Raw genomic sequence first — 22,371 nt, forward strand, 5'->3', positions numbered from 1 at the left:
CTCCATGGTGAGCTCCGTGCTGGGCTCCGTGGTGAGCTCCGTGCTGGGTTCCATGGTGGGCTCCGTGCCGGGCTCCGTGGGCTGTGTGGTGGGCTCGGGCTCAGCTCCGCCCGGCACGGCTCGGCCACCCCAGTGAAGCGCGTGTGGGGGGCAGCATGGCGAGGATCTGGGCACGTGTTTATATTTCTTTATATTTCTGCGCAAGAAACTGTATTTCTTCAGTATAAGTTACTTGGACCGTGCACAATAACGCATATGAAGCCTCGTTAGTACTTGTCCTAAACCTTTTAGAGAAATACTAAGAGAAGTACAAAAATTAACACTGACTGCTGCAGGACTTGCTGGTTTTTTAAAGCCGAAACGCACACTTCAGACTTGGCCTGTGTAATGCTCGGTGAAGACAGCACGGTGCTGCCTGGGGACAAACGTGCCATGCAGAGCACAGGGACTGTGGAACCTGACAAAGATGCAGTAAGGGGGGTGTTAACACTGAGCCACTTCTAGATATGGCATTTTAGTATCAGTAATTTATCTAATCTCTCTCGGTCTAAAGTATAACAGAACATGCCTGTGGATTTTTAGTCATTAACTCTTAATAAAATAATGCCAACTTAATGTTCTCATTATCTATTAGTTAACTTTTTTAAAACTATGTAGAAGAATGACCTGTCAAATATATTGAAGCCCAGCGTTTTCTGTAACCTAATATATCCCTGCAGAAGAAAAGGGTAGATGAGGAAGTGCTATTGGCTCTGCTGAGAGCTCTGCTGGAAAGAGAGGGGTCAGTCTGGAATGTCTCTCATTGTAAAGGTATTTACAGGTTTTTACTACCCACGGGAACACGGCAGGGCAGCCCACAACTTGTTTTTGTCCTATAAAATCCTCACACTTCAAGACAACAATTTTAAAAATGGAAGCAACATTCCCTATGACCTGTGTTTTCTGAGGTATCTGCTCTTCGCATTAAGAATTTTTTGGAAAGTCAATGCAATGGTGTTCCTTTACTGCAGAACAAAATGTTTCTCCCGTATGCTTGAAAGCAAGAAGCTGGAAATGTTACTTCACGGTAAGACAAATTCTGGTAGCACTTCGGAAGGAAAATGATGGCCTACTTCATGGCATGAGAACAGAAATAGACAGTAAAAACTCTTCAAACCTTTACCCTTTTTGTGGCCTCCTCCGATACCCATCTGTGCCAGGCAATTAGATTAGATAAAAAAGCCCAAGGAAAAAAAATGGGATAAATATGTAGATTCAAGCTGTACATTTTGATGGTGTGACACTATTACCTCATGGGGACATTAGAGCATTTTGTAGATGATGGAGTTCAAAGACTGAAACACTCTCTGAGATGGGCAAGATTTAATTTTTGTAACAAGGAAGAAGCTGACCGGTGCTGTACTGCTATCTTTCAGCTGAAGTATGAATACCCTATGAGCCCACATTACTAAAAGTCCTGGCAGCGCATGGAGTGCCACACCACCACAGGAAAATGCCTCCAAGCTGCTTTTGTGCAGCCCAAAGCAACTCAACCACTCTAAACGCAACTCTTGGACTGAGGAATGTTGCAGGACTTGCCTCCATACCTGGCAGACAGAAATGACATCTGTCTGTCTTGTCCTGGGGTATATCCCAGCCTGTGGAAAGAGCAGCAACTGAACAGAAGGACCCTACCCAACAGGCTCTGTAACACCGAGGTGCACGGAGTGCCAGTGAGTACAGCCTGCCAGGACATGTGCACTGTGCAGGCACACAGGAACTCATCTGGCAAAAGCAGAATTGTGTCTAAGGAAGTGAGTTTCACATGCAACTTGTTTTGTGGGAAATAGAGCTGCTTGACTTGAAACTGAAGTGTCCAAACCTCAAAGAATTTACTATTCATGCTGACCACAAAGGGACAGGTTCTTCTCTGGGATACTCAAACCCTGAGAGGGTAATGGGGTCTCTGGCCTAATATCTGAAGCAGACATCACCTGTCTATAGTGTTTGCTGTTCAAATCTTCTCCTGTTTTGAGATCTTGAAGATTCAAGTACATTAAAACATGACTCAAAATTAAAAGGTACTTCATTATTTTAGAGAGAGAAATTACTTTGGAACACATTGAAGGCTGTCTGATGATGTTGCAGTGTCTAACCTTTTGACACAGCTTACTTCCATTTTCAGAACTTTGTGAGAAGATTGATGCACCATATTTCTTTCATTAAAAGAAGCTTACAGTTCAGAGAGGAAATGACATTAAAGGTTAGGCAGTAAGCTAGGCTTCTCTTGCTTAGTGTATGATTTTAAACCTAACTTTTAAGGATGCCCAAATAACTTTATTTTCCTAAACATAGTACAAAGATGCAATTTCTGCCTCATTTTGGTCATACCCCAGTTCACCAGACAGTTTTGATAGCTGCCATCATTCCTGCACCCAACCAATACTCATGCTCTGTTTTAAAGATTTCCCGAAGTCTCTTCCATTTCCTTTCCAGTGCTGCTTTTCAGATCACAGTATAAAACCCCAGAATCCCCAACAACACCCAAGCCCTCAGTCAGTCACAAGCTGTGATTGCTGCTTGCTCACTGGAATCCCCATGGAGATGGGGAAATACTCCCTAGAGGGGACAGTGATTCTGGGCCTTGTGATGTAGCCATGTGTGGTAAGAAATGCAATACAGAACAAGAAACAGAGCTTAAAGTATTAGCTGACTCTTCTGCTGAATCTTCCAGCTAGGTTTCATTCATAACCAGGGAACTCTAGATGTGTACTGGTACTTTCATGTGGCACAACCTGCTTGCAAGTCTGGCACTCATCACACACTCAGGTGGTGCCAGACAGTCTCAGAAAACACCCTCTGCCTTTAAAGGAACAAGGACTTTCCCATGCAGAAGTGTAATTAGTAAGCCTGTACTAATTATAGTTCTTTCAAGTCTGAAAAAAGCACAGAGAATGTTGTAAAATAAAATGTAATACTTTACTTTTCTGTATCTATTTTTATCAGTCTGATAAATTATCTACAAATGCATAAAACTTAAGCAACACTGTCCAATGCACTCAGAATGGTCCCAAACTCAATTACAAGTAAAGCACATTAAAGATTTACTGTACAGTAAACAAATGGGTGAAAAACTGTAATTTATTGAAACTCATAACTCAAAAAATATAAGATGCTGTAGTGTACAATATGTTACACAAAGCACCCTTGGGTGCACATTCAAGTCAAGTAATAACTCCATCGCCCCCCAAACCCTGGTACCCCAGTACTTTTTCCATATACAATCATGCACATTTACTCTTCAAGAGGAAGCCCCCAGTATTCTGATGTGTTAAATAGCACCAAAATCAGCATTGTTCATTGAAAAAAATGGGGAGCTAAATTAACTTGGCCATTACTTTTGACAGATATTATACATTCATGGAATTAAACAGTCAAAACTAACCTAAAAAGTGTGTACTGTAACAATTACTGTTCTAGTTTGAAGTTCTCCCCATACAGCAGTAGTGGAGGCTATCTGCTCTAAGCAAAGCTACTTATGTACTTCCTACACACAGCTCATCTGCCTTTTTTGTTGGAAATAAATCTATGAGAGGTGTGGAAAACTTGGATCTTTCAAGAACTACTACCGGTCGTAAGTAATGCAGCTGTTTTAAGGCAAGGTCTCCACAGTCCATTAGGGCCTTGTCCAAGATTGCCCTCAGATTTTCTAAAGAAGGGGCAGATGAGGACTCTGACAGCAAGGGCTGGATCTCTGTCAGCTGCCCGGGATTATTTGGGGTTATGATTACATTTTCATCGCTCACAAAGTTGTTTACTGGTGTATTCCCTTGACTATCTCCCTCCTTTTGCAACATTTCATCTACCGGCAACTGCTCAGGAGACTCCCATTCTACGACCTCATCACAATCATCATCATCATCATCATCTTTTCCCTCACTTTCCTGAATAAATTTTAAAAATGAAGACTCAAATCCCATTGGTTTATATGTCTTTAAATCGAATGGTTTGGACACAGGAGGCTTTTGAAATTTGTCTTTTGTAGCACAAAGTACATTTCTTTTTGCATTCTGATTAACTGCACTATGTTGACATCCTTCTGGGTCCTTCTCTCTTGGCAACTCTAACTGTAAACAGGAGAAAGAAGAGCTATTCTCTCTTTCACTGCTTTCAGAAAGATCTTCAGTTTTACACACAGTTGTCTCCCTGGTGTTAGGCTCTTCAAAACAGGTGTCCTTTGAACTGTGGTTATATTGTAAAGTGCCTGAATACACGAAGGCACTGGCATCACAATTCACACTGCTCAGTGAACACGGTTTTTGGTCTTCATTACTCACATCTGGAGGATCACATGCAGGGTTTGGAACAAGGGGTTTGTCACTTTCCTGCACAGGCTCAGACTTAGCTGATTTATCCTCACTGACTTCTACACCTTTTTTATCCAAATCTGAAGCTGTGTCAGAGCAGGACTGCTTTTCGATCATGATGCCGCATTTGACGCACAGAACGAGTTTCTGAAGGCGCTGCTCGATGTACATGTTGGTCATCTGGTGCGTGCGCTTGTAGTGCCTCACGATGCTGCTTTCCAGTTTGACAACAGACAGGCACCCCTGCACCATGCAGGGGTACTGGGTCTGGTTAGACTTCTCTTTGCACATTTGTAGAGCTTCCTCTTTTGTTTTGAAATTCAGCAAATGCTTTTCCCTGCTTCTGCTAATTCTTTTGGCTTTTTCTTTTAATTGCTTCCCATTCTGCTTGCTTGTGCCAAAGCTGTCTTTCAAACAATTTTGCTCATTTTTATCTTTATCTTCATCATCTTCCTCCTCTTTGTGATTTCCAAAGAGACTATCATAATATTCACTGTGTCTGAAATATACATGTTGAGAATAGTGACTGTAATTTGTGAAAATTCGATTGCAGCCATTAAGGTCACAATGGATTTCAAAATCTTTGTTTAATTTTTCTTCATTGGCATGTTCTTCTATTAGGTGCTGTTTAAGCTTATTAAATGTATAAAATACAGCATGGCAGTGCGCTTGGTTACAAGCAAATCTGGCAGACTCGGCTTCAGAAAGCAGTTTTTGATCCTCTAAGATTTCATTGTGGAAGTCACTACAATGTTTAGCAAGAGCTTTAGAACACAGAAAACGCTTACCACACTCTTTGTGTTTGCATGCAAATATTTTTTTACATTTGACAAGTTCCCTTTTCGTTCTTGCTTTGTCTTTTTCTAAGCAGAGCTGTTCTTTATTATACTGGTGAACAGTTCTGTAATGGCGAATCAAACCTTTCTGGTTTGTGAAAGCAGAGTTGCAGCTTTTATGTATACAATGAAATGGTTTGTGGTACTTATGCAATATGTAACATAAGTTTCCTTTAGCAACTGTTCTTTTGCTTCCTCTTCCCTGTCTAGCTTCCAGTTCTTCCCTATGAGTGTCCAGAGAAGCTATGCTAGAAGTTTTTCTTGTTACATCATTGTCTGTCTCTTCATTGGACTCCAAATCAGTCTCGGAAGAGCAGTCTTCCTTTTTTGGGTGGCACAGCTGTTCGGAGTCCGAATGTCCGGAGAACCCAACGCTGTTTGCGCAGGCAGGCACTGCAGCCGTGCTATTCTTATGCATGTCCTCTGTACATAAACCTACATGATCGAATTTGTCACTAGGACACACCTTGTGAGCCACCCTCTGACAGCCAATCTGATGTTTGTTTCTGTAGTGAATTCGAAGATGTGTTTTTCTTGTAAATGATCTTTGGCAAATATGACACTTAAACGGTGAATACCGATGCTGGAACATATTTAGCTGAAGAACCATTTCCTTTGAATAGTTATGCTTTTTAACATAATGCATTAAGAGAGCTTCTCTGGTCACAAACTCACACGTACATCCGTGACATTCACAGAAAAATGGTTTAGCTGCCAGTTGAGTGAGGTACTGGCTGGGTAAATTATCTTCTTGCTCTTGAAGGTGAAATTTTGAGGTAGTTTCATCAACTGACTCAGAGCACTTGGCATCCCTAGATGAATAGCCCAGAAAAGATTTCTGTCTTGAAGAATTCTGAATGTTATTTTTTAAGCTTAGATGTTTCAAGCCTAACATTAGTTCCAACATGTTATCTTCAATATCTAGTTCTTTAGAGCTGTCATAAAAAGATGTTTCTGGGGAAGAAGGACAAGTTTCTTCCCTCAGGCCACTGCTTCCTTTAGCATCTACAGCACAACACACACTTTCTGGAGAGTCAGCATTTGTATCAGAATTATGACCTAACTCTGGACTCATATCTGTAGGGGATTTACTGTCCTGAGCATCATTCAACAGATCGAGAAAGTATTTCGTTTTCATTTCCATATTTCTTTTACCTTTAAAGTTGTATGGATGGACCCTTCGAAGGTGCTTTTGCATACTTCGGGAATTTTTGTGGGTGGAACAGCAGCCTTCAAAACCACAGGAAAGGTTTTTCTCATCAAAGCAAACTGCCACATTGGAACACTGTTGTTTCATATTTGCTGGATGGAAGACTCCTTCCTGGGACATGACAAAACCTGGAACTGACTGGTTGTGAGCCATTGTTCCAAGGAGCCGTGAAGATGTCTGACCTTGGCTTGCTGCAGCATCTGCCCTGTGCTTCCCACAATGCAGGCTGCAGTTACTTTCACTGTTGAGATCTTCACTGTCGGAGAGAGATTCTTCCTTCACCTGTGGAATTTCCTGAGAGCCTGAGGGATCCAAGTTATCGTTCAGATTGGAATTTTCAGATTGTTGAAGCAGCTGAGACTCTGGAAGATAACTGGATTTTTCTTCTGAAACCAACCCTTCAAGATTCAGCGTTTGCTTCCCTTCCCCATTTGACACTTTAATATCATGTGCTGCAAGGTGATTTTGAAATTCAGTCTTTGAATAATAAAACTTCTTGCAACCGAAGTAGTTGCAGGTGTACGACGCATCCCTGAAGTGCTGCGCCTCGTGATGGTAAAGCTGCCCTAAGTCACTGAAAACAATATTACAGCCATTTAGCTCACATTTATAGCGAAGATCATCGTGGGTTTGTTTGTGGTTGAGCAGCTCATTGACCGAGCCAAACCTGGCGTAGCAGTCCATGGACACGCACATGTAGGGCTGGGGCCCGCAGTGCACGCGCTCGTGCTCCCGCAGGTGGAAGGAGGTCATGAAGTGCCGGCGGCAGAAGGCGCACTTCTCCCTCCTGTTCTTCATGTCCAGGTAGTGTTTTGCATTCTCATCGTTGTTCTGATGTTCGGCTTTCAGATGTACACTTAAGTATTTAAACTGTTTAAATACTCTAGAACAATCTGTCCCAGGACAGGGGTAGATGTCTCTGTCTTGCAGGTGGCAATTTTCCAGTTGGCTAAATGTGACATATTCCTCTGTGTCATCATCAAAGCTTTCAGGGAGCTGTGCCTGGTGTGACCTTTCTGGAAACACTGGAGGTGGGCTGCTGGAAGCTGTTACCTTTTGTGGTGATCTCTCTTTTTTCAAAATTATTTTCTTTTTAGGTCTGTGTGTTCTACTAGGTGGCATTTTAACATGTTCCATTACGTGTGGTACAAAAAATTCCTTTCTCTTGAACTTTTTTGTGCAAACAGGACACGTATAAATACCATCTTCCATGTGCATCTTAGAATGATGCAGTATTCTGGCCTCTATACACTCCCTTTTGCAGAGCACACAAAAGAACTTGTACTGAAGCCATCTCTGGTATCTTTCTGAAGAACCAATTGGTTTTTTTACTCTTGCTTTTTCCTTAGGGTGGCTCATTGTGTCTTTCCCATCATAATATTTGTGTTCTTTTGTCTCGTCATAGTCACTGAAGAAAGTTTCTAACATGTCAGTTTCATTGAGTGGCATGTGACAACCTGCATCGTCCTCGGAATCAGAAGCTGCCTTCCCTAGTAGTTTAAGACAATGCCTCTTTAAAGTCTTCCAGTCCCAAAATTCAGGATCAAATGGCCAATATGCTTTCAAAGCTAACAGCAGTTCACAGCGGAGTGAATTTGGAACCAGTGCGTTTTCTTCATCAAATTTTTGGTCTGGCTGCATATAGAGCTCTTCCAAGGCATTAAATCCACTCAAAGATGGCTCAAGTAAGAATTCTGTGAGCTGACAGGCTCTTCTAACTTCAAGGTCTTCTGGTAAAAGGCAAGCAATTGTTTTGCACACTGATGTCTTCATTTCATCGCTTCCGTTGGACCTGATCTGAAGGGCTCTCACACACAACAACACAGACACAGCAAGTCCTGCTTCCTCTGCCTGTTTAAAGAAAACAAAGATTTTTATTAGTATGTTCTTAGGCATAATCAGAAAGCATGAATAATGAAATAAGCTATTTTTTTTTTTTTCCAGTTCAGTAGAATTATGAAGAAAACAATAAATTCATGTAGACAGCTCTGGCTGTGTCCCAAGACTCAGGACTGTCACTTACCTCAGACTGTATGACTCTTATCAAGAAAAATAGATGCTGTAGTGTCTTGGCAATGATGCCAAACTGACGACATCTCTCCAAAAAGGAATCTAAGGAAGGATCTATTCTTCTCTGCAGTTTGCTCCAGAAAAGTGTCAGTTCCCTGTGACGAGTTGAAAGCAGAATGTAAGAACATTGCAGATACACACAATCTGTGCAGTCACAGTGTTCAGAGTTGATGTCAAGAAAAATGTGAGTGTTCTTCAAGGACAGCACACACTTCAACTAGGTCCTGATCTCCAAGTGACACTGAAGAGAACTGTTCCTGTGCTCCAGTCCAGCACCAGATCAAACCCCAGTGCATCTCCTGATCCTTACAGGGAAAGACACTGGCACTGGGATTCATTTCACTTAATGCACACATCTATAGCCACAGACTTCCTTTCTAGACAAAAAAAAAAAAAAAAAAATCCCAGTCCCACACTTCCAGAGCCTTTACCTCTCACATAGAAATTTTAAATGGGTAAGATGAATCATAACAAAGTTGCCACTTCTCTTCCAATAAGCAAGCAGCTGTACAAGGTCTGCTAGGTACACTACTAGAACTTCAATTTATTCATGTCTACAATGTCAGCATTACCATCAGACAGAAGACTTCATTCTCCAATCTCATCCCCAGGGAAGGTACATGGAACTTGAGAATTCTTGGAGTTACAGAAATAATAAAATATAAAAAGGCTCTTGGAGGGGAAGTGGAGAGAAGTGCTAGGGTGTTGCTTCTGCTCATTCCTAATACTGACATCTCTGTGGAACAGGTCAAAAAAAATGCACCAGACTTTCACAGGGCCAAGAATTCCCAAGGGAACAACAGACTGACAACATACTGACCCACCACCACTGACAGATCTATGACCCCACAGAAGTACTAGTGTTCATGCCAATGGTGTGAGAGCTGTTTCAGTTTTAAATTGTTTAAACAGTACTTTTGTCTGACTGCTCTATTAGCATAGCAGCTTGTGACAAAATAAGTAATTCTCTAGGAAGAGCTTCGGTCTCACGCACTTCTCAAGTAAAGGATAAATCTACCTTCTCTACATATTTCTGTACTACATTCACTCAATTCCAGCTAGTGAGGAACAGTTAGCAGAAGCAGCTTACACTTACCAAGAGCAATACACATTTGCTGTTTGAAGCTGATGGGTAAGATATGTTGTACAAAGAATAAATGCAGTATTTTCTTGTCCCTCAGATTCCAGATTACATATGATGTCTAGTACCTCTTTGCAATCCACCTTTGCAATCTTAAAGAAAATTTAAAAGAAAAGGCACTTTATTCCCAGTATATTTACCAAAGACATGCACATTTACTGTATCAAAGTCTCACAAACAAAACATTTCATCTCCTGTACCCAGAGATTATGCCACACCTTTCAGCTACAAAATGGTATGAGAAGTTAGTTCTTATCCCTTCTCAATATTAGTTTTCTTTGGGACAGTGTTTCACTTTGGGCACCTTAGCTAAATACTTGCATGCAGGCAACAATTTATGTAAAACTTTCCATTCTGTCTCTCTGCACTTACAGGGATTCTTGTGCTACTTTTGAATATTAGAACCCAGGTCCAAAGAGATGAAGAGTTGTGAAAAAGCCAGGCTCTTGTTCTCCTCATCGCTAGGTGCTGATTCTCAACAACCACATTTCAAAGCATGAAGATAGAAACAGAAGTGTTTAGAGTAGTGTTTAGCTGATTTTGGCTGGGGTAGAGTTGATTTTCTTCCCTGTGGCTGGTATGGGGCTGTGTTTGGGATTTCTGCTGGACACAGGGCTGATAACACAGAGATGTTTTTGTTATTGCTGAGCAGTGCTCATCCAGAGCAAAGGAGGCTGGGAGTGCACAGGTGTGGTCTTCAGGGCAGCCAGGACAAGGGTGAGAGATGGAGAAATTTTGACTCCATGTTTCAGAAGGCTGGTTTATTATATTATGATATATATTATATTAAAAATGCTACACTAAAACTATACTAAAAGGACAGAGAGAAAGATGCATCAGAAGGTGAGACAGGAATAGAAAGGAATCTATAACAAAGGCTTGTGACTCCCAGAGAGTCTGACCCAGCTGCCTCCTTGATTGGTTATTAAGTAGAAACATCCAACATCGACCAATCAAGGATGCACCTGTTGCATTCCACACCAGCAGATAATAATTGTTTACATCTTGAAGCTGAGGCTCTCAGCTACTCGGGAGAAGAAAATCCTGACAAAAGGATTTTCTTAAAAATGCTGTGGTGACACACAGGAGGCTGGAAGGAGACAGAGCCAGGACAGGTGACCAAAGGGATATCCCAGACCATGCCATCATGCTCATCACATACAGGAGGGGAAGAAGGAGGAAGGGGAGCACGTTGAGAGATGGCATTTGTCTTCTCAAGTCTCTGTTATGCATGATTGTGCCTTGCTCTCCTGGAGGTGCCTGCCCATGGGTAGCAGTGAATGAATTCCTGGTTTTGCTTTGCTTTTGTGCATGGCTTTTGCTCCATCTATTATACTGTCTTTACCACTACCTACAAGTTTTCTGACTTTTACCCCTCCACTTCTGTCCCTGGTACCACTGGTAGGGGAGCTGAGCAAGCAGCTGTGAGGGGCCTGGATCCAGCTAAGGTTAAACCATGACAGGGAGACAATCCCAAGGAAGTTCTGGAAAGTCTGCTTAAGGCAGAACATATCTGTGTATCAAACCAGGGTGTCAGCTTGGATACAAGCTACAAACAGTAATTATGAAGAGCATTTACTATTAAGACAACACTAGGTTTTAATACATGTTTTCACTGGATCTATTCTGCTTCACAGAACAGACTGTGTTCTAGCAAGATGTACTTTAAACAGTTGTTGATATTATAAACATTTCAAACTTCTTGCTCATCATGAATAACAATGACAGAGAACAAACAACAGGAAGTTAAACTGATTTTTGCAGCCATCTCATTCAGCAGGAAGAGCAGAAGCAGGGATATTAACCCAGTTTCCATTCAGGCTTGACACTGGAGCTCATTCAGCAATGCCAGCATTTTCTGGGGTCCACTGACTTTTGGTGTTCAACGTGAGACCCAGAACTGACCTCTTGCAGCAGACACTTCCAGAGCAATTCACAAGCTGCAAGACCTTGCAGATGTGTCAGTTTTGCATTTGATAAAGTAAAATACAGCAGATTTTGTAGGGGGGGAAGGAAGGAGGGAATTGTCACTGATTCACCCCTGGCAAGAGAGAAACCTCAGGAAATGATTTAGGTGACAGTGCTTTGCTGTCTAAGGGAACAGACATCATTGCTCCCTGTAGGCCAAGGATAATAAACCCACAGAGTATCTGGAAATCAAGTGCCACCTCCTGCAGGCTGGGGAGGGCTGAGAAGTGAGGCCAATGGCCTCATAAGCAATGGCCACTTGACAGGATTGTGGAGATGCTGATCACTGCCCAGGAGAGAAAGGGGCTCCTGTAGGTAACAGGACACTGCTGCATGCCTTCTCCTCCCAACATTCGTTGCCAGCAGCACCTTTCTCACATCATCATTGACCTCCAGTACCTACAGCTACACAGGCCCTGCAGCTTGGGTGGGCAGTCTGAGTCTGACAGCGGGGCAACTCCAGCCTTCTCACAGTACTCTACTATCTCTCTCCACTCAACTATTCCTCTTCTTTATAGGTAATAATTTCAATCAGTATATTTTATTAAGCAAATTAAAAAAGCTAAAATTTAAATTTAAAGCTAAGTGACACAAACTTTTGTCTTTAATAATTTGTACAATTATACACTGCCACTTCCTCAATACTACAGCAAATATTCTTAAACCATGCAGAGGCTGCCTGCAGCAGTTTGATCTTCCAAGTCTTGGGATTTAGAAACACAACTAGTGTAGTGCATGTATGGGACATGTTTCCTCCAATGTGGCAGGCTACCTGTGAGCTACTCAGCCAGACATTACTGACAGAGAGCAGGCTCATCACCACTTCATTGAAACAACAATCACTGAACACCACCACTGTTTTAAAAACCACAACATTAAAACCTACTTACTAGGGTTTCTGAGGCTACAGAATTATAAATCCCACATTTTTAATAGCCATCAGTTATTCCTCAATCAGAGCCAGAACCTCTGCTGTGTGCTGGACCAGCAGGAGCAACACCAGCTCCAGCACAAGCGTGGCCTGGCACTCAGTGACCTACAGCTACATCAGAGCCCTTCTCCTCCCACAGAAATGTGATTCTCTTTGGACAAACTCATTTGCATTCAGGACATTAACTACTGAGTAAGCAACAGGAAAATTGGTTTCAAGTCCTGTTTATCTCAAACTTGGTCAATGATAATTCATCCCATTTCAGATCTTGGGGTTTTTGCTTTTTGTTTGTGAGATCTTTTTTGCTGTGAGATTGTTTGTAAGACTTCTGTTTTAATATTCAAGATAAAGTCAAAATGCACATCTTGAAATCATCCAACAATATTCAGCCAGTCACTTAAGTGACAAACCAGACACTTACTGAAGTGTCTTTACTAAACCTGAAACGCTGACCACCATCACTCTGTTACAAGCCCGACTAGAAAAACAACTCACTGAAAGTTAGGAGACTACAGAATGAACACTGCTAAGATATTTTAAATTAGAATTGTTAAAAAATGATGCCATGCTCACCATGTTCTATTAACAAATATACCAGTTTACTGCTCAAAGTTATTCCAAAGAACATACAACCATGTAAGATTTAACTTGTCTTTGTTTTCCATGGTACTTTAGCTTGAAGGAGAAGTTGTAACATTACAATGATACTTTGCTTTTTGTCATCATAAAAATGTCCTTCCACTAACCTAGACTCTACTATTTTTTAGTAGGACACCACATTGATACTCTTTATTTGCAGAAGACATCCAAAAGATGACTGACTGTTTCACAACTGATTTTTTTATGAATGGGATAAAGGGGCATTTGCTTAAATTGACTCCCTGAAGAGCTTTACTCACTGACTTTGGAGCAGTCTTTCCCAAAGGAATTCCAAATTAAACAAAACCTACTTTGACAATATGAGATGGCTATATGAAACTCCTATGTGTCCCAGCAAATACATTGACATTTGACAGAGATAAATAATTAAAACACTCAATATGGCTTTAATTTATCTGGTTGTTGCATTTCAAAATCCTTTTCAATTGTTACATGTGGCTGGTACAAGTGTCTCGCAGAGAAAACCATCTTATATCACAGAACATTTGGGGCATCACGCTCTTACAATAGTTAACTGCTGTGTAGGACAACTGCTTTAATTAGCATTTTAATTGGTTCAATAAATTGGCAAATTCAAGCTGAACACTGGAAGCCTGACAGTGATCCTTAATTCTGCTTGGTCCACACAGCAGCAGTGAAGGAACAACTCCATAGCTGTATTTCTTGTTACACGTGTGCCTCAGAATCAATTCAAGGCACCAGAAATGCAAGGGACAGCTTTAAACACAGTGTGTATGTGCACACCCACAGAGTCAGACATTCACATAATATACAGGTGTTACCACACCCCTAGAGAAGTGTGCACATACAGATGCATATCTACACTTGTGTGTGCATATACGTGCTATTACCTATAGATAGAAGTAGTTTAATTGGTAGGAGCTCAGCAATTTAACTTCCACACCTGATTTAGCCATCCCAATCACATCCAATTCCTGGAAAGGGATGACCAGACATTGTCTAATCATTCAAAATAATCTTTCTAAATTCCTCTAATGGAACTCTGCTGCAACAGTTTCACTCTTCAGCTTCAGTTCTTAGTACTACATAAATAAATTCTAAAATGCTTCATAAATATGTATTAAAAAGGGACTATAGGTTACTAACCTCCTTAATGGAGTCTTCATTAGGCAGCATTGAACACACACATGTGATGTAGGCTTGGCGAAAAGATGAAACATTTGCAATTTCTGGAGAATCTGCACACAATTTTGACAAGAAAGTGGCTTGGGGGATGCAGTTTGACTTCATCAAATGTTTTATTCGCATCTGCAGAAAGGAAGGCCCTTCTCGTGTAATCAATTTATTAGCTAGGAAAAGAAAAAATCCTTTGAGAACAGACCAATTTACAGACGACACTTAAATGAAATTGTCTCACGGCATTCACACTTCTTCACAAATTTGTGGAGGGACTGTGTTTTTAGGAAACTCTAGGCAGGGTGACAAGTGACAGCAATGGACTCTCTTCTCCCAACCTCTGCAGGAAGAGAATGCTGGGCTTCAGAGAACAGACCCCCACACAGCCACCCCCACCATGCCCCCAGAAGACAGCACCATTAAAGATGTATGTCCTTCAGCCTTGGCTAAAGGACACTGATCACACCAGACAGACACCTCAGTTCTGAACTGAGGTTCAGAATCATCACCTTTCAACTGTAGTTTTATATCCCAAAAAAAAAAGAAAATATTAAATCATTTATTACATGCTTTTCAACTGGAAAGTTTTCCACCCAAGCTGTTAAAACCCCATGTAATACCAAAATATGTAAAATGAAGTTGAGGGTAAAAATATTATCTTTGTGGGACTTTTGAAAAATAGTGTTAAAGACATTCTAGGCTTATGCTCTTAAACAAGCAGATACTACTGATCATTATGAGACTTGATGAACTAATTCAATAGTAAAAATTCAGATTATTTTTGTAAATAGCAAGCAAAATCTACGTATTTGGATTAAATACCTCACAGATTTAGTTTCATTCTCTTCCCAAGTGTTTATCATAGAAACAGAATTCAGTTGGAAGGGACCTGCAAGTCCTGCTCCTCAAAGGACTACCTCAAATTAAACTGTATGACTAAGAGCATTGGCCAAATGCTCCCTGAACTCTGGCAGGTTTGGTGCTGTGACCACTTTTCTGGAGAGCTTGTTCCAGTATCCAACCACCCTCGAGGTAAAGAACATTTTCCTCATGTCTAACCTGCGCTTACCCTGACACAGCCTCATTCCATGTCCTCCTGTCCTGCTGCTGGTCACCAGACACAGGCGAGCAGCACCTCCTCCTCACAGCCCTCTTGAGGAAGGTGCAGACTGTGATGGGGTCACCCTTGAGCATTCTCTTCTCCAGGCTCAACAAGCCAAGAGACCTCAGCCTCGAGGCCTCCCCGCCTTGGTCACAATCCAGGAGCCTGATGTCCTTTCTGCATTGAAGCACCAAGACTGCTCAACCCAAAGCAGGACTCAAGGTGAAACCACCTCAGCACAGAGAAGAGTTGGACTGTCACCTCCCCTCGACTGGCTGTGCCTGATGCACCCCAGGACACAGCTGGCCCCTCTGGCTGCCAGGGCACATTGCTCATATTCAAGCTGCCACCAACCCAAACCCTGCAGATCTCTTTCCACAGGGCTGCTCTCCATCTCCTGGTTTGTCCATGTAACCAGGATTATGTGTCCCAGGTGGAGAATTCATGACTCAAAGTCCATATGGTTGGTGACTGCCCAGCTCTCTGGATCTCTCTGTAAGGCCTCTCAAAGGAGATCACACATCCTAACACAGCATCAGCAGCAAATTTATTTCATGTACATTCAACTGCCACAGCAACATAATTTATGAAGACAACTAAGGAAACTCCACCACTGACTGCTCACAAGTCTGACAATCTCATTTACTGCAACTCTTTGCACCTGACCTATCAGCTCACTCCTCACCCAACCTACTACAGGCTTATCAAGCTGTGTCCTGGACATTTCATCCCGGGATTAAGCTTTGGTGAAGTGCATGTACTTGCCTTGGTTTGACACTGGCCAAACGCCAGGCACTCACTCTCACTCCCCTGCTACAGCTGGGCAGAGGAGAGAAAAATTTAATGAAAGCTTCATGACTTGAGATAAGAACCAGGAGAAAACACTCCATAGGCAAAACAAGCCCAAAGTAGCAGTACAAAGTGAGTTTAATTACTGACAAAATCAGAGGAGGATAATGAGAAGTAAAATAAGCCCTTAAAACCATCTTTTCTTCCTCCAACCCCTCCCTCCTTCCCACCGACAGTGCAGGGAGACAGGCCGTGGGGTTTTGGTCCGTTATCACCCAAGGATTTTCTTCTGCTGCTCAGGGAGAGGAGTCCTTCCCCTGTGAGGCTGTGGGGTGCCTCCCACAGGAGACAGTTCTCCATTAATTTCTCCAGCGTGGGTCCAATCTCATGACCAGCAGTCCTGCCAAACTGCTGCAGTGTGAGTCCCTCCCACGGGCTGCAGTCCTGCAAGGACAGGCTGCTCCAGCCTGGGAGCAGGGCCCCCTCTCTTCACTGGGGCTCCCACTGGATCACAGCCTCCTCCAGGCATCCACCCTGGCCAGCATGGGCACCTCCCCATCAGGCTATGGGTGATCTCTGCATCCCCCGTGGATCCCCAGGGGCTGAGGGTGGATCTCTGCATCCCCCGTGGATCCCCACGGGCTGTGGGTGATCTCTGCATCCCCTGTGGATCCCCAGGGGCTGAGGGTGGATCTCTGCATCCCCCGTGGATCCCCACGGGCTGTGGGTGGATCTCTGCATGCCCCATGGACTTCATGGATTACAGGGGCACAGCTGTTTCACCATGGTCCCACCACAGCCTGCAGAGGAATCTCAGCTCCAGCACCTGGAGCACCTCCTCCCCTTCCTTCTCCACTGCCCTCGGTGTTTCCATGTTGTTTCCCTCACATGTTCTCACCTCCTCCTCTTCTCTAGCTGGAATTCAAATTGCCCCCACTTTGTTTTGATTTTCTTCTTAAAGCTGTTATCACAGAGGCTTTACCATCATTTCTAATTGGCCCAGCCTTGGCCAGCAGCGTGTCCATCTTCAGAGCCATCAGGAACTGGCTCTGCTGGACACTGTGGAAGCTTCCAGCAGCTTCTCACAGAAGCCACCTCCATGCTCCCCCCGTTACCAAAAATCAGGCTGTGCAAAACCAACACGATGAAATCATATGCTTCAAAATATCTCTGGTGCTATTTCCAGCTTAACATAAATATCTTCACAAAGCCTTGATATGAGTCTCCAGATCTGTACATCATTCAAAAGACTCTTGTGAGTTTAGAGAGATGCTTCAACACATGCTTACACGACAGCAGCAATGTGTATGAGCCAAGGAACAAACTGGCTGATGAACTGTACAGAAATCATGGAAACACATGAGACATTCTGATAAAACACATACTAGAATGCTGTTCTGCAGCAACTGGAGTCAACCAGTTACCTCTGGTGCCTGCAAGAGACTCTGGATTAGTCAAAACAGAGTGCTTGCTTTAGACTAACAACTTAAGAAAATATTTCTATTCAACGGCTCTTCCACTATGTTAGCATCTTCTTATTACTATGCAAGATGGGTAGTTAAGAAACCAATGGTATGGACATTTCTAAAAGACAGGATGGCACATAACTAGAAAGTTTTCATGCTTTCTGCACTTAAAATATTGCCCAAACAAGCAACAGTGTGTTCTAAAAGACACTACACCGAGTTGGCAGAAAACTCACAATGTGCACCTGAACAGAAAACTCATTTCAGGTGTACACACCACACACCTGCAGTGAAACTTGTATTCTGCAGGAATCAGCTTAGTGGTCCATTAGAGAATCATTTTAAAATTTAAATCTATGGTAATGGTTTCTTTTTTCACAAGAAAAACCTCTGCGCATTAAACTCCTGACCCAGCTGACACTTCACGTTAAGGAACTTCAGTGGATAAAGCAAAAGGAACAGCCTGACCAAGAGGCAGCCTGCAGTAAGATCTCCAGTTGCTAGGAAACAAGCCTCCTCTCTTCCTTAAAAATTGCATCTGTATGACACTGCGCTCGAGCACCCATCGAGGAAAGCTAACAGCGCTTCAATTGGGTATTTGATGTTATTTGATGCTACCACAACAGATGGCCAGGAGATCACTGCTGAGGGAAAACTCCCACGAAGCTGGCTTAGCCACTATCAGATCAGCCCCCTCTTCAAGTGGAGCTGCTATTCACGGGCCTAGCAGGAATGGGCTTTAGTGCCCACAAGCAATTCAGAGCAATTCTCCAAGTACCTATATCTACACCTCTTGGCTCACAGAATACTTCTTTTTTTTCAGGTTCATAAGAGGAATAGAGGACATACTAGAAAAAAAAAAACAAACAACTCTTTTTACCTCCTCTAAGAGTTCTTTAGATTCCTCTTGTTTACACAGCTAGACATGCACTTGGCAACTGCTTAAATGAAGTTTTACTGAAGTGTCAGAGCCAGCTAGTCAAGACATGGGAAATATTTTAAGACTACTTGCAGCCAGTGAAATGAAACACTTTCAGTTTAACAGTTACACTTTCATCTTCCAGCACAAATGAGAGAAACTTTGATGGATGTGGACGCTCTGCCAGTATGCTCAAGAGGGTCTCAGCTTGCTGCAGCCTCTGTGAGCAGTCAGTAAGCACATGCTCACCCCACCAAGGGTGGCCGGTCTGTGCCCTCAGGCCAACTCTTTCACACCTTAACGAGTGTGTAGTGAACTTAGCAAAGGAGACAAATGACAAACTGAGCTCCTCTGTCATGCAGATGTAAGTGATGATGGTAGGAGCAAAATGCAGAAATGAGTCACTAATCAGACATCTGTCTTAGCACTTAGCTTTACTCTAAAGTGGAAAGTTTCCTCTTTTCCTGAAAAAGGAACAAAAACTGAGGAATAGACAGCAAAATGAGAAGAGTTGTTTTCCCTCAGAGAACCTAATTTTGTACTCAGTCCTAAATCTGTTACATTTCCATACATGTCCATGAACAGACTCTCTTGCTCCTTCTCTTCCTAGCTCTCCTGCTGTTATGTGTTCTGTCACAGTGTTCTATCAAACTTCTCAAGACTAAAACAGCTTGCTATAAAAATCAGCACAGACACCCTGCAACCCTTCTCTCTTCCAAACCCCACAGCCAAAAGGGCAGTGCAATTTCCAACTCTACACATAAGAGCTCTCTTAAGCCAGGACCAAAAAATAACAAGAGATTCCTCTCTCACCCAAAACACTTGCAGTGAAAGATAATTTAAGGTACACCACAATATTATGAATACAACCTTTATAAAGCATGGAAGGCACTAGAGCATGAAAAGACTCTGTGGTCACTATGATGAAACAGAGAAACAGCATCTTGTGTGAGCACTTCTACTGAGAGTCCCCGTGGAACAGGACAAAAGGACAGGTGCTGATGTGCAGTAAGGTATGTTAAGTATGCACAACTGGCACTGAGGTCTGTGCATTATACAGGAGCAGTTGTTGCATGGTTATCCCAGCTGTCCTACAATCCAACTCTCATCAAGACAGACAAAATGGTTGGCATTCATCTGCTGCGCTCAGCAACAAGCTGACCCCAGCCTCCTTGGTTCTGGGTTTGTTAAGAAAAAAAAGTAGGGGGAAGTCTTGGAATTAGTATTAAAGCTAAGTATTAAAGCACAGAACTCAATGGGATGGCACAACTTTGAACAGCATCAACTATAGTCCCTTCAGGATGCTGGTATTGTTCAGTCACCTAAAAGGCCTAAGTTGAAATTATTTTTTTTAAAGCCCTTTCCTCAAGCACATAGTAATGTCCCACCCAAGCATCCTCAGCCAGCTGACAGTAAAATTTAGGAACCACCAGCCTAGCACATGGCAGTGTGATTTGTTAACAGCCAAAGCAGCAGAACCCACTGCAATGCTGCTATGAAACTTTTGCTGGAACAAATTTGGCAAACCATATTTATATTTGATGTCAGTTCCTTTTCCAGGCCAGTGGATTAAATAACAGAATTAAAATGAAGAACTCTAAACAAGAAAGGCAGGAACCTGACACACCTTCAGGATTGTTCACTCAAGTAAGCATCTGATGATCATTGACATGAACTGCCAGCTCACAAAACACAGCTTCAGCTAGGCACACTGAGCTGCTCTCACATCTTACAGTGGCTCACAGCAGCAAAAACTATGGATGCTTTTCAGGTACTCATCACAAAACCCCAAAAGCATGAATTACAAACTATTCAAAGAAATTAGGCTTTAGACGACTGAAAAAGACACGTTGTGAAGCTGCTGTTGTACTGAAAGTTAAAATGGCAGTTTGACTAAGGCAACTGAAAATCCATTACCCTGGAGCTCCTTCTGCAGCCCCTACTCCCAAGTCTCAAAGCAGAACTGCCATCCCTTCTGGGACCTGCAGGAAATACTTTGATTCCTCCTATTTCTATCAAATGGAGCCTGCTAGCACAGAACATCATACAGACCTAAGAAGTGACACAAGTGAAAGAACAAAGACAAACCTCGTAACTCATCAGTGACTTACAATCTAGTACAGAAATCAGCATTTACTGGATATAATTCTGAAGGTAACAAATTATTAAGTTAATTTACTAGACATCTAGAGATAGTTGCTTAATACCAACTCTAACCATGTCCTATACGGCCAAGAGACTAATTCCAGCTGCTCAGACAGAGCAAACAGAAAAACAAACCAAGGTTTCCAAGATTGCCACAAATGCAAGACACGTGGTAGAAGCAACATTTTAGGCAGATATTCAACTTCTCAGAAGTACCCTTTACTTAAAATGTCTAACACTACTTGAGAAATGTGCTTTTGCCAGATTTGTCTAATACAGGATCCCCAAGTCACATTCAGACTGTTTAGGTGTGCCTGTGGACTATTCCAGACTACCTAAAAATGCACCTGTGCAGAAGAGCTCCAATGAATGTCGCAGCCACAGAATTAATTAAATTGGAAAAGACCTTTGAGATCATCAAGTCCAACCTATGACCTAACACCTCCTCATCAACTAAACCATGGCACTGAGTGCCACGTCCAGTCTGTTTTTAAACACCTCCAGGACAGTGACTCCATCCCCTCCCTGGGCACACCATCCCAGTGCCCAATCACGCTTTCAGTGAAGAATTTTTTCCCTATGTCCAGCCTGCACTTCCCCTGATGCAGCTTAGACTGTGGCCTCTTGGCCTGTCACGGCTTGCCTGGGAGAAGAGGCTGACTCCCACCTGACTGCATCCTGCAGGTAGCTGTGGAGAAGGGAAAAGGTCCCTCCACAGCCTCCTTTTCTCCAGGTTAAACAACCCCAGCTCCATCAGGCTCCTCCTTCACCAGCCTCATCGCCCTTCTCTGGACATGTCTGAAGATCACAACGTCCCTCCTGAACTGAGGGCCCAGACCCCAACACAGCACTCAAGGTGCAGCCCAGGCACTCCAAGCACAGCGGCAGAAGCTGTTCCCTGCTCCTGCTCCAGGCCAGGTGCCAGTGGCCTACTTGGCCACAGGGCCCATTCTGGCTCATGTCCAGCTGCTGTCCAGCAGCACCCCCAGGTCACTTTCTGCCTGGCCACTGCCCAGCCACTGTCCCCAGCCTGGAGTGCTGCAGGGGATTGCTGTGGCCAAAGCTAGGAGTTTCTCAGAGAGTGTTTTTGAATGTAATCACCTTCTTTTAGAAGCTGTTGTTATTGGTATTGCTGCTGTCACTGTTCATTTTCTTATCTCACTGCTGTTTACAAGTAAATTGTTCTTAACTCAGCCCTTGTGTCCCTTTCACCAGAGGGGGTGGGGGAAAAGGGAGCAGCTGAGTGGGGCTAAATGTTTCCAGCTGAGTTAAACCACAACAGTTCAAATGTTTCTGCCATGCTATTAATACCTGACATGAAGGCTACTGAAGACTGCAGTCCAAACCGGCTGCTCTTTTTTTAGCACAAGGAACAACATCCTGTCTCAATAACTGTAACATGTTTCTATTTATTTATTACAAATACTGACATACTTCAACTCAAAGAGAGGCTACCCAAAGCCAGAACAAAGAATTCTGCTGTGGAAGGAAACTTAAAATACCTTTTTTTGGTCCTTAATTTTTAAGATTTCATTTTAAACTTCTGTATTATTTTTAACTTTAGACTACCAGAGGTAAATTGCAGTCTAGTACACTGTTAATGAAATAGATAAAATACCTACAAATAATTAATGGCACCACATATGGGAAA

At 42.7% G+C, this 22,371-nt stretch overlaps 1 protein-coding gene across 7 annotated transcripts in view; it reads right to left on the bottom strand.

The window, feature by feature from the left end:
- Positions 1-3,102: 3,102 nt before the first annotated feature.
- RLF (RLF zinc finger) overlaps positions 3,103-22,371 on the bottom strand; it is a 40,177-nt gene continuing 20,908 nt past the window's right edge. For 2 of the 7 annotated variants that reach the window (XM_038160615.1, XM_038160622.1), the window contains 4 exons: positions 14,270-14,490; positions 9,559-9,695; positions 8,416-8,557; positions 3,103-8,243 (listed from right to left, as the gene is read on the bottom strand). In XM_038160615.1, the coding sequence (XP_038016543.1) occupies positions 3,516-8,243; positions 8,416-8,557; positions 9,559-9,695; positions 14,270-14,490 (5,228 nt within the window). In that variant the 3' untranslated portion in view covers positions 3,103-3,515. Of the gene's footprint in view, positions 8,244-8,415; positions 8,558-9,558; positions 9,696-9,975; positions 10,395-14,269; positions 14,491-22,371 lie in introns of those variants that run through there. The other 5 variants (XM_038160619.1, XM_038160617.1, XM_038160620.1 and 2 more) reach the window with 4 other exon arrangements.

The sequence above is a fragment of the Motacilla alba genome, chromosome 23 (assembly GCF_015832195.1).
Source record: "Motacilla alba alba isolate MOTALB_02 chromosome 23, Motacilla_alba_V1.0_pri, whole genome shotgun sequence".
Taxonomy (NCBI): domain Eukaryota; kingdom Metazoa; phylum Chordata; class Aves; order Passeriformes; family Motacillidae; genus Motacilla; species Motacilla alba.